Source organism: Mobula hypostoma, chromosome 2, assembly GCF_963921235.1.
Source record: "Mobula hypostoma chromosome 2, sMobHyp1.1, whole genome shotgun sequence".
In the NCBI taxonomy this organism is placed as follows: domain Eukaryota; kingdom Metazoa; phylum Chordata; class Chondrichthyes; order Myliobatiformes; family Myliobatidae; genus Mobula; species Mobula hypostoma.
This window is the reverse complement of record NC_086098.1, coordinates 172,522,353-172,535,799: the sequence shown is the minus strand read 5'-3', so window position 1 is coordinate 172,535,799 and position 13,447 is coordinate 172,522,353. Positions and strand designations below refer to the sequence as shown.

General features: G+C 43.8%; 1 protein-coding gene across 1 annotated transcript in view; it reads left to right on the top strand.

Moving 5' to 3' along the window:
• Positions 1–5,540: 5,540 nt before the first annotated feature.
• Positions 5,541–13,447, top strand: part of LOC134360107 (transcriptional repressor scratch 2-like) — a 42,299-nt gene continuing 34,392 nt past the window's right edge. The window contains exon 1 of the mRNA XM_063074190.1: positions 5,541–5,779. Coding sequence (XP_062930260.1) covers positions 5,623–5,779 — 157 coding nt within the window. The 5' untranslated portion in view covers positions 5,541–5,622. The remainder of the gene's footprint in view (positions 5,780–13,447) is intronic.

The window sequence follows — 13,447 nt, the reverse complement described above, 5'->3', positions numbered from 1 at the left end:
ATTATTAAGGACCCCCATCACTCAGGACATGCCCTCTTCTCATTGTTACCATCAGGTAGGAGATACAGAAGCCTGAAGGCACACACTCAGCGATTCAGGAACAGCTTCTTCCCCTCTGACATACGATTCCTAAATGGACATTGAACCCACGAACACTAACTCACTTTTTCTAAATATTATTTCTGTTTTTACACTTTTTTAATTTAACTATTTAATATCCATGGTTCCTAAGGTTGTCAAGCCAAGGAGTGGTAGTGGGGACAAGCTCCCACTACCTAAAAGTGCTCCTCACGGCATGCGACTCAAATAGCCTCTGACAAACAAGTCCTGGCCTTCTCGTGTGCCTTCTCTCCACTTCCACCTCTAAGCCCGGCGGAAATGTTTCTACTGACAGGAGAAGGGGCGAAGGTGGGCCCTGGCACCTTAAAACCAGTGCTTCGGGTAGATGGAGCTCGTTGACCTGGGAAGGCAGTCCATCTAAGAGAGGGAAAACTCTGATTTCAAACCTCCGCTGCCTTGCGGCCATACCCACTCATGAGAAAGGCTTCGGGAGTAAACCATGATGATGAATCCGGAGCTGGAGTCCCTCAGGCAGTCTGAAATTGCTTTCAACCTCGCACTGGCAACTCCTGTGACAACAGTGGTGCCAAGCTGTATCGGCCCTTGCCCTTCCCTTGGACAACATCGGTGTTGTGGAGAGGGGAGACTTGCTGCTTGGGCAACTGTCTTCCATAAAACCTTGCCCAGGCCTACGCCCTGGAAACCTTCCAGGCGCAGATCCATGGTCTCGTGAGACTAACGGATGTCACCATTAACATCCATATATATACTTACTGCAATTGGGTTACTTATTTACTTCTTCTATATTATCATGTACTACATTGTACTGCTGCTGCTAAGTTAACAAAATTCAGGGCATATGCTGGTGATGGTAAAATATTATTCTGATTCTGAATACAGTGTTGTAGTTGCAGAGAACATATAAAGGTTGAAAATAAAGATTAGTTTTATTGGTAACATGTACATTGAAATGTACAGTGAAATGAGCCATGTCCATAAACAACCAACACAGTCCAAAGATGTGCTGGGGGCAGCCCGCAACTGTTACCATGCTTCTGACACCAACATTGCACACCCACAACTTACCAACCCTAACACAAAGCCATGCATCTTTGGAATATGGGAGGAAACAGGAGCACCTGGAGAAAACCCATGTGGTCACTAAGAGAACATACATCTTCATTACAGACAGCAGTGGAAATTGAACCCACGTCGCGGGTGCTGTAAAAACGTATGCTAACTGTTACACTACCGTACTGTCCAAGTGCAGTGCAGGTAGACAAATAAAGGATGTCGCCAGGTCTGGAGGACAATTATAAAGAAAGATTGAATAAGATGGGACTTTATTCCTTGGAACATAGAAGTTTGAGGGGAGATTTGATCGAGGTAAACAAAATTACGAGGAGTATACGTAGGGTAAATGCAAGCAGGCTTTTCCCACTGAGGTTGGTTGGGTCTACAACTGGAGTTTTTGGGTTAAGGGTGGAAGGAGAAAAGGTTTAAGGGGAACACAAGTGGAGACTTCTTTACTCAGAGGGTCTTGAAAGTGTGGAATGAGCTGCCAGTGCAAGTGGTGTATGCGAGATCAATTTCAATGTTTAAGAGAAGTTTGGATAGGTACATGGATGATAGGGGTCTGGAGGGCTATGGTCCTTGGGAGTAGACTGTTTAAATGTTTTGGCACAGATTAGATGGGTTGAAGGGCCTATGATTCCATAAAGTGCAAGGGTTATGCCAAGGCAGATCGAGAGTTGATCATTATATATAAAAGGTCCATTCAACAGTCATATTAAAAAAACAAAGAGCATAAACAGTTACAGCATAGATGAAACCCTCCAGCCCACAATGTTGTGCCAAGCTTTTAACTGACCTTATAACGCTTCTCTCCTACATCATCTTCCTTTCTCCTATTATCCATATGCTTATCTAAGAGCTTCTTAAATACTCTTAATGTATCTGCCTCTTGGATGGCAGGGTGGAGATACATCTCAACTGAAGGAGGTGTAAGGCGTTCCATCCCGCCACTAGCCTGCAGGTCACCCTTTGACAAGGAGTAACATCTGCTCACCACCCCCTGCCCCCGATCAGAGTCATGTGAAGCCATGGGAGCAGGTGATGGATGGTCATATAACAAGCTGGTGCACATCACAAGTCCTGGTTATGCAAGCACTAATGCCAGGCAGATAATATCTGACGAGTATTGATAATGGCTGGGATCAGCCATCTTGTAAAGACACTGCCCAGGAGAGGGCAATGGCAAACCACTTCTGTAGAAAAAAATTGCCAAGAACAATTATGGTCATGGAAAGACCATGATCGTCCATATCATACGATACAGCACACAGTGAACAAGAATGATGTTAGATCATTTGTTCGTTGTGTGCTGTGGAGAAGTGTTGGAAAGTGCAGGGAATTTATGTTCATTTGAAGAAGGTGGGGACTGATTAGGAGGAATCGCAGTGGTTTTGTGCAGAGGAGATCAAGTCTGACAAATCCCACTGTCAGAGTGTGCCATGCAACTACCATTCTTTTTTAAAGAAGTTTCCTCTGACTCCCTCCTGGCCCCTAATACTTCTCCCCAATTACCTTAAAATTCTGCCCCCCTGGAAATTAGCCATTTCCAATAAGAGAAGAAGTCTCTGGCTATTCACTCTATCTATGCCTTTATCATCTTGTACACCTCTACTTTGACTATCCCTTTGCCCCCAGAGATGCTGTCTCATCCGGTGAGATTGTCAAACAGTTTTTCTTTTGGCTTAGATTTTCTTCTTCCTTTGTTCACACTCATTGTAGAGAAGTGTTGGAAAGTGTAGGAAATTTATGTTCATTTGAAGAAGGTGGGGACTGATTAGGAGGAAACACAGTGGTTTTGTGCAGGGGAGATCAAGTCTGACAAATCCCACTGACTTTTTGAGAAAGTAGCCTAAGATTGATGAAGGCAGGCAGATCTTTAGAAAGACTTGTGACATTGTTCTGATGGTGGACTAGTCAGGAGGGTTAAGTCTCAGGGAATCTGGTGGTGAACTGGATGTAAAATTAACTGTGTGATAGGACAGAGGCTGGAGGTGATGAACATTTCTCTGACAGGATACCTATAACATGGATCTGTGCTGGTACCATTGTTAATTGTTAAGTACATAAATGACCTGGATGAAAATGTTGGTGGTCTGATTAGGAAGTCTGTAGACAACATAAGAATAGGTGAGCTGTTGATAGGAAGAAGTTTGTCTCAGGATACAGCCGGGGATTGACCAGCTGGGATAAGTATAGTGGGATAGAATTTGAGTTTGTTGATACCTGTTCTCAAGAGGGATGAAGGGAGAATCACCAGGGTGGAAGGAGTGCTTTTCAGCTCTTATAATGAATTGGGAAGCATAGACAAATAAATTTCCCTACATTCTTTATTACTTCTCTTACGTAGTGTAGTCTTCCCTATGAGAGAGTATATCTGCAAGGCAGCAGAGGTTTGAGATCAGAATTTCCCTTCTCCTAGATGAGCTGCCAACCACGGCTGACAAGCCCCATCTGCCCAAGGCAACTAATTTTAAGAAGCCATTAACCCGCCTTTGCCCCTCTCACTGTCAGTAGAAACGGTTGCGCCAGTTTAGTATCTGAGCCACAGGTGAAGGCCAGGAGCTGGACTTGGTTGCCAGAGGCCATCTGAGAAGCACGGTATTGGGAGCTTATCCCCATTACAAGTAACGCAGCCCCCGCACCCTACCCCCCGCACTGTTCCCACAGCCTTTCAGCTTTGACAACCATAAGGATCCAAATCCAGAGCCGGAGCTCCTAAGGCTCAACGCGGACTAGCAACCGGGCAACACCGCTGGTGCCGAACTGCCGTTCCTTTGGATTCATCAGCTGCGTGGCCGGGGCGGGGGTGGAGCCGGCTGCATGGACAACAGCTTGTACTCCAAATTGTACAGTCCTGACCTGTGCACGTTTCCGTATGCACCATAGGCAGCTAGGACGCAACATGCATGATCAATCCCGACCAATATAGTGTAAATCTGAGAGGGCAACATTCTGAATTCACATCAATGAACAACAGGGCACCAAGCCCTTATCACAGAGTTTCAAGCCATGGATGGGCAGTGTAAGACCATTATCCCCTGAGACTGACTGGGGTGGCCCTTGTAAACAGGTGGTCTATTGATACAGATCTGAGACTAATTGTTTGGTGTGTCATTAAACTGACAGCACGGCGAGTGATCTTTTAAACCAGTAAATCCTGTATGACCCAATAGGGTCTGGTAGGGAAGGTTCAACTCCCTTTTCGTTTTATATTCTCTTACAAAACTTGGGATTCTCTCATTTGAGTGCGGGACCGATGGAGAAGTAGCACCCTCCGATATCTAACCAAGGAAGCCATTAGTCATCGACGTCTGAGGCCGCACAAAGGACGCCGGCAGGCGGAGTGACTGTAGAGGACGTCGGGTCTGACCCTCAAACCTCTCCTCATCAAACATCTATTGACCCAGGCTTCCAACAGGGGTCAATATATAGAACGGGAAACTCAAGCTAATTTTTCTATTCTTTGAACTGAGAGCAACAAGACCAGTTGTGGGAGTCCCCGCTGTCCGAGTTGAAATCTGCTAATTTAGCACAAACTGGGGGCCAAATCTGGAATTCCTTTCCCAAGCATGCACTCATATTTGTTCTAACCTCGCAGCTATCTGACCAGGAAGCTTCAAATCTTGCAGGGTTTTACTAAATTTTATGTACCTTCGTCTAACCAATTTTATTTCCCGCACCTTCTACGTTTCTCTGGTTAATATAATCCTGCAGGACAGTTTAAAATCCTTGGGGAAATGTTGTTACCATATCAGACAACACATTAATAATTAATTGTGATTATTAATTATGTTTACAGCTCTCAAAATTCATGTGAGGTTATTTAATATGCAACTCTTAAAAATGATTTTTTAAGCACTGGTAATATGAAGCGCAAATGTGTTTGCTGAAAGACTTAGCGAAAGTGCAAAAGGATACGTGGGTTCAAGACGTGTTGGATGTGAGGCAAATACGATGCAACACATTGCGTGCAAGCAAGGACTGGAGAAATCTCCAATTCGCAACGCTGCCGGAAATACAGTATTTTTAAGTACACATTTTGCAATTTTGGGAATCTCTCCCAGCAGCCTTTATGTGGTACACAAGGACTATTTTTCTCAGGCGTACTTGTATGGTTTGTGTTTGTGTGTGTGTGTGTGTGTGTGTGTGTGTGTGTGTGTGTGTGTGCGCGCAACCCACAGACTGTTCAGTTGTAATTTGATGTGTGTCTCTGGAGACATTTGATGGATTAAAGTTAAGCAGCTCCATTTCCGCGTACCACCTGATTTCGGAGGCTGCGCTCCATATAAATGCTCTTTGCTTGCTGATCTCAGCTTCTCTTGACAATCCCTCCTCCTCCTCCCTCCCTCCCTCCTCCCCCTCATACAGGCTGAGCAACATCACACAGGAGCTGTCCCGGTGCTGAATCTAGAACAAGGACTAACACTTGCGGAGGCTTCGAACATTATTTTGGATTTCTTTTTTTTAATTTTCTATTTTTTTAAAAAAATGCCTCGATCCTTCCTCGTTAAGAAGGTGAAATTGGATGATTTCCACTCTTCTTCTGCAGTCTCAGCTACAGAACATCACCTTGATAACGCGTATGCAATAACCAAGTCTATTACAGACTCTGTAGGGAGCTTAGGGCTCCGGGTCACGGAGAACGGTGAGTTCACAGATCAATTTGATTTATTTATACATTAAAATATTCTACACTAAATGCATGGATAGAGTGCTTCTCTTTAATTCTCTGGTTTAACCTTGTGTTTATGTAAAATTAAAAAATCTCTTTATTCTCTGCCGCTGTACTCTGCATCTTACATAACACGAATGTACACGCTTTCAGGACAGCGCTCATAACAGAGAATAATTCTTCCTTGTCCAAAAATAAAACTCCTGCCTGGGCACGGAAACTTGTGTAGCAAAGAGTTGCAATGGTGGAGAGAGGGACGAGGGTATGGGGTCGAGGGTTCAGCGGGCTGTTGTGCCTGTGCGTCTGTGTGTGTGTGAGAGAGATTTGTCAGGCACGGGACAAGGGATGGGTTGCGGCCGGAGCACCGTCTACGGCCGATTGTTCAGATCAATCAACAAACTTGTGGATCCGTCAATGTGAGATTGTCAACAATGGCCCCACATGAGTCAGTTCTCCCGCTCCGGCGGCGGCTAGACAAAGGGGGAGCCGTTCCCTTTAAATTTAGGTGAGGCACCATCGTGTTTGCTGACTCGTAACATTTTTATACATGCTCTTAGAATTGAACATATCCTTGATAGAGACAATACTGCGCGAAATGACATTCCACAAATAGCAACTGCCTTTGCAGCCTTTTTAGAAAAGCATTTTTTAAAAATCTTTAGATAGCAACGATGGTGGATTTACAAGAGATCGTTTCTCTGCAATGTGAATAACGATTTGTATAAATATTACATTTGAGCCGCGCAATTCCCCCTCTTCCCATCTGATCTGCTTTAAACTCCCAATGCATTTGTCGCGTACAGGAGTCAGGATACTTTCAAAGGAATTTTAGCACCGTGGTTTTGTTAGATTGGAGCGTGTATTGGGTCTCTGAATCTGCTTTTGCGGACAAGTTCTTGGCATAAGCAGCTTAAATAATCTTCAGTATTTACTTATTTTTTTCTTACTCCCTTCTATATTCTGCCGGGTCTTTAACCAGAGCTACAGCCAATTCCTATTATTGTCACTGAACCGGTACAAGATTCAATATTCAAGATTGTTTAATGTCATTTACAATACACAAGTGTAAAGGAGAACCAAATAATTGTTATTTCGGATGCAGCACAAAAAAATGCAATAAGATGAAGAACAAAATAATAAAAACACAATAAATATAAATACATAAGATAGCTTATATACATAGATAGATTGCATATCCAAAAGTGACGCTAGGCACAGGAGTGTCTAAGGCGACTCTGACAGGAAATGATAAAATAGTGGTGTTTGGGGGTGCGGAGGGGTGGATTAGTGGGTGGAGATGTTGATTAGCCTTACTGCTTGGGGAAAGTAACTGTTTTCCAGTCTGGTGGTCCTGGGAGTGGGACAAACATTCCATGAGCAGGGTGGGTGGGACCATTCATGATATTGCTTGCCTATTTCTGTACATATGTCTTTGATGGCGGACAGGCTGGATCTGGTTAGGGGTGGTGCTGGTGCTGATGCTTTTTGGGGTGGGTGACTTACATTTGTACGTTTTCCCCATCTTCCCATTCTTCTGACCCTCACTTCCAGAAGGAAGCAATGATTATTTCCTTAGACACTTCAGTAAAATTTCTTTGTTGCATGACAGTCTAAGCATTGAGTCCATGGAAATTCTCAGAGTTCTCCCAAAAACCCCATACTCCCGACTTGTCTCACCAGAGCTTGTTCACTTGTCAATGACATGCAGCCCAAGTTGCTCTTAAGTGTGGTAGAGAGTGGCGGAATCCGGGGGGATATTGATAGGAATGTTGACAGTTCAAGGTAGATTTATTATCAAAGCTGATATGTGTCACCATAGGGAGACTGTGCACAAGCAACATCCAAGGTCAGAATCAAACCCAGGTTGCTGGTGGTGCTTGTTCACAGCACCAGCTGCCCATCTAACACCCTAGTCACTCCTTAACAAAACAATACGCATCTCGTTAGCCCAGGAAATAGAGCAGTTGAGATGCGCTGGCATGGTAATTTGACAATGTACTACCCCGAACTCCACAGGTTTCTCTGCTCTGTCCATTTCACAATGATTCTTAGTTTTCACCCTCTTGATTGAGCCACTTGTCCTTGTATTCCCTGGTGTGAATCAGCATTAAACATGGTTGAGCAAATCCCGGGGTGAAGCATTTGGGCCTTTTCACTAGATAGAAGGTGCTATATCAATAACACAAGAGATCCACAGCAACGTAGGCAAAATGCTGGAGGATTTCAGCAGGCCAGGCAGTATCTATGGAGAGGAATAGACAGTCAACTTTTTCAGGCCAAGGCCCTTCACCAGTCCCGATGAAGAGTCTCAACTTGAAACAGCAACTGTTTTTTTTCCCTTTCCATAGTTGCTGCCTGACCTGCTTAGATTGCCCAGCATTTTGAGTGTGGTGTTCTATCAATGCAAGATTGCATTGTTGGCTTTGTTACTGATCCAGAAGGTCTCAGGGTTAAATCTCAGTCAGTGTAGAAGCAGCTGCAACAGTTGGCTTCCACTTACCTAATGGATTCAGGATTCTGGCTGCTGACTCGCTGCCACGCGGTGAGAAATGTGTCAATGTGTGAGTGTGTGAGTGTGTGTGTGTTTGTGTGTGGGTGTGTGTGAGAGTGTGTGTGTGTGTGAGAGCGTGAGTGTGCGTGTGTGTGTGTGTGTGTGTGTGTGTGTGTGTGTGTGTGTGAGAGTGTTAGTGTGTGTGTGTGTATGTGTGTGAGAGTGTGTGTGTGAGAGTGTGTGTGTGAGAGTGTGTGTGTGTGAGAGTGTGAGTGTGTGTGTATGTGTGTGAGAGTGTGTGTGTGAGAGTGTGAGTGTGTGTGTGTGAGTGTGTGTGTGTGTGTGTGTGTGAGAGAGTGCGTGTGTGTGTGTGTGTGTGTGTGTGAGTGTGTGTGTGTGTTTGTGGATAAGTTAGGTGACAAAAATAGTGATTTTATTGTATTTGCACAGTTTGTCTTCTTGTGCACATTGATTGTTTGTCAGTCTTTGTGTGTAGTCTTTCATTGATGCTCTTGTATTTCTTTGTTCTACTGTGAATGCCTGCAAGAAAATGAATCTCAAATTAGGATATGGTGACATACATGTCCTTTGATCATGAATTTACTTTGAACTTTGACTCTGCCAGTGGCTGCTGATACAAAGGCTGTATAACTGGCCTTTGGGCATCATACAGAATGGCTCATCACCATCCCCTGTTCCTTTCCAACATTTATTCCCGTACACAGCTGAGCCTTGCCCATGCAGGGGCGGCACAGTATTAAACCCTTGCTCTCAATACACACCTATTGCGGCTCCTTCCTTTAGAACATAGAACACTACAGCACAGTGCAGACACTTTGATGTTATGCTGATCTTATAACCTGCTCTAGGATCAATCTAACCTTACAGAGGCCACCCTTTTTCTATCATCCTTGTGCTTACTTTTCTCAAATGTCCCTAATGTATCTGCCTTTACCACCACCCCTTGCATGAGTTCCATGCACCCAGCAGTCTCCGTGTAAAGTAACTTACCTCTCACATCCTCCCTATACTTTCCTCCAATCACCTCAATATTATATCCTATTGTTTAGCCATTTCCACCCTGGGAAACATCTCTGACTAGCAACTTGATTTATACCTCTTATCATTTTTACTTAAGATGTGCTCCCATGAACATAAGACCTTACTCACATCTGTTAAACAAAATCAACATAACTTTTTTATCATTTTCAAAGAAAGGTTTTGGCACATTGGCCTTCATAAATCAAAGTATTGAGTTCAGGAGATGGGGTGTTATGTTAAAGTTGTATAAAACATTGGCGAAGCCTAATTTGGAGTATTGTGTACAGTTTTGGTCACCTACCTACAGGAAAGATGTAAATAAGGTTGAAAGAGTACAGAGGAAATTTACAAGGATGTTGTCAGGTCTGGAGGACCTGAGTTATATTGAATAGGTTCAGACTTTATTCCTAGCAATGTAGAAGATTGAGAGGAGATTTGATAGAGGTATACAAAATTATGAGGGGTATAGATAGGGTAAGTGAAAACAGGCTTTTTTCACTGAAGTTGGGTGGGACTACAACTAAAAGTCATGGATTAAGGGTGAAAGGTGAAAAGTTTAAGGGGAGCACGAGGGGAACTTCTTTACTCAGAGGGCCATGAGAGTGTGGAGCAAGCTGCCATTGCAAGTTGTGCATGAGAGCTCATTTTCAACGTTTAAGAGAAATTTGGATAGGTACATGGATGGTAGGGGTATGGAGGGCTAAGGTCAGGGTGCAGGTCGATGGGTCCAAGTTCAAAATTCAAAGTAAATTTTACTATCAGAGCACATATATGCCACCATACACAACCCTGAGACTCATTTTCTTGTGGGCATAGTCAAGAAATCTATAGAATAGTAACTACAACAGAATCAATTAAAAGCCACCAAAGATGGTCAACCAGAGTGCAGAAGACAACAAAACTACGTAAATGAAAATATAAATAAATAACCAATAAATATTGAGAACACGTGATGAAGAATCCTTTAAAGAGTCCTTAGGTTGTGGGAACATTTCAATGATGGGGCAAGTGAAGTTATCCCCTTTTGTTCAAGAGCCTGATGGTTGTTGGGAAATAACTGCTCCTGAGCCTGGTGGTGTGAGTCCTGAGGCTCCTGTACCTTCTTCCTGATGGTAGCAATGAGAAGAGAGCTTGTCCTAGGTGGTGGAGGTGGTAGTTTAAATGGTTCAGCATGGACAAGATGGGCCAAAGAGCCTCCTTCCGTGCTATAGTTTTCTGTGACTACGACCCCGTGCAATATGAGAATTAATGATTCCAAATGACGCTATTGCAGACCCTTAGTGAATTTGGCAGCTCTCAGCACCCCACCAGGACACATAACGATCCTGGCTGTACCGATGCAATCCATATATCTGGGGGAGGGGTGGAGAGAGGATGGGGCTGGTGGTGGGGGGAGAGAGCAGAACAAAAGAGAGGAATAAAATAGCAGAGCTTTCAACTTCGATTTGTTCCCATTGATCTGGCAACAAAAAGGCAGAATGGTTCTATACAGACTGCTTGAGGTAACCTGTAGCCTAGTGGAAGCCGAGCATAGTGACAAAGCAGGATACTATAGATAGTTTCTTTATATGACGGTGTATAATTACTCTGATAGAGGGTGTGAGGATGTGGTTTCTGCTCTGTAATGTAAAGTTTATGAAGCAGCAGGGTGGGTGAGGTATTTTCCTGTTATAGCTGCTGTTTGTCATACCTTTTGTGATGATCTGATTCAGGTCCCAGCCTTCAGCTTTTATTTTTGTTCCATTGTTGTGCATGGCTGTACATCCATTCAGTAAGGTCCCCATTCCCACTGTAAGGATTATCAAAATACCCTTCCTCCCCCATCACTTCATTTTGAACGTTCAATGCTTTACAGAGCTGAGCTCAATGATAACAAAACCTACATAAGAACAGCATTAATCCCCTAATTCTCAGCTCACACACACCCATAACAGCCCCCTCCATTACTTGATCTTTTAAACAGCATAATGGGCATTGTAAATTTTCTGCGATAATTTGGTAGCTCATTATTCAATACAAAACAGCCTAGGTGGAGCTCACCAACATCCACTCAGTGGCTACTTTATTAGGCACAAGAGGCATCTCAAGAAGTGGCCACTGAGTCTTCTGCCGCTCTAGTCCATCCACTTCAAGGTTCGTCGAGTTGTGTGTTCGCAGATGTTCTACTGCACACCGCCATTGTAACGCGTGGTTATCTGAGTTATTGTCACCTTCCTGTCAGCTTGAACCAGTCTGGCCATTCTCCTCTCACCCTCTCATTAACAAAGCATTTTCGCCCACAGAACTGCCACTCGCCGGATGTTTTATTTTGTCTTTGCATCTTTCTGTGTAAATCTTGCATGAATATCTTAAGAGATCAGCAATTTCTGAGATACTCAAACCACCCCATCTGGCACTACAATCATTCCACGGTCAAAGTCACTTAGGTCACATTTTTCCCCCATTCTGATGATTGGTCTGAACAACAACTGAACCTCTTGACCATGTCTGTATGCTTTTATGCATTGAGTTGCTGCCACATGATTGGCTGATTAGATATTTGCATTAACGAGCAGGTGTTCAGGTGTACCTAATGAAGTGCCTACTGACTGAACTTTGCAACAGGACTCTCCTATTAATATAAATATGTGCACAGCATTTTTGGAATTTGGTCTGCATTTGCGAAAACGTATTTATCGTACAGATGGGCTCAGGTACATGGGCAAGGGTTCGAGAGAGGCAAGGGGGGATGTGTTTTCCAATAATCAACAAAGTGGTTTTGATCTAAGTTCCTGCACACACCCCTTTCTGAGAATTATGCCAGGAATGAAAGGGTTAACATATGAGGAGCATTTGATGGCCCTGTACTCGATGGAGTTTACAAGAATGAAGGGGGATCTCATTGAATATTATTGAACCTATTGAATATTAACAGGCCCAAACAGAGTGGATGTGGAGAGGATGTTTCCTATTGTGGGGGAGTCTAGGACCAGAGAGCATAGCCTCAGCTTAGAAGGATGCCCCTTTAAAACAGAAATGAGGAGCAATATCTTTAGCCAGAGGGTAGTGAATCTGTGGAATTCATTGGCACAGATGGCTGTGGAGACCAAGTCACTGGGTATTTTTAAAGCAGAGGTTAATATGATCTTGATGAGTAAGGGGGTCAAGGTTACGGGGAGAAAGCAGGAGAATGGGGTTAAGAGGGCCAATAAATCAGCCATGAATGGAACGGTGGAGCAGATTCGATGGGCCAAATGACCTAATTCTGCTCCTATGTCTTACGGTTTTATTGTCTTCCAAGATTTCATTGAAGGAATTCACTCCTCTGTGGTCTGTAAAAGCCATACATCCTTGGTCCTCCAATTAAAAAGATGATGATGTGTCTGCCCTCTCAGGTAGATGTCAAAGATGCCGTGTTGCTGTTGTCAAAAAGGAGGGAGCTGTGCATTATTATATGCAGCTTAATGTTATATGGGATAACACAAAGTAGAAGTGCCTTGAACATGTGTGCCAGCAACTGGGAAATCAAGCCAAAGTCAGCACAAATTGGGAGTGCGGTGCCAGTGATTTTATAACACCTCAGCAGTCACCAACAGGCAGACAGAGAAAATGAATCCATGGTGAAGAGTCCACCCCGTAATACGCTTTAAAACTCTTGTTAAATTCTCAGTAATTCTTGTGGTCTGCGGTTTAGCCGGGGTGAATACAATTGGGTTCATTTAACAATGGATTCAGAATTAGAATCAGGTTTATTCCCACCGACCTGTGTCATGAAATTTGTTTTGTGGCAGGAGTACAGTGCAATACATAAAAATGTGTAAATGACATGAAGAAATATATATTAAAAATTAAATAAATAGTGTAAAAAGAGAGCTAAAATAGTGGTGTAGTGTTCATGGGTTCATTGTCCATTCAGAAATCTGATGGCAGAGGGGATGAAGCTGTTCCTAGAATGTTGAGTGGTGCCTCCTCCCTGATGGTAGCAATGAGAAGAGGACATGTCCTGGGGTGATGGGGGTCCTCAGTGATGGATGCCGCCTTTTTGAAGCATTGCCTTTTGAAGATGTCCTCGATGCTGGGCTGGCTCGTGCCCGTGATGGAGCCGACTGAGTCTGCGACACGCTGAAGCT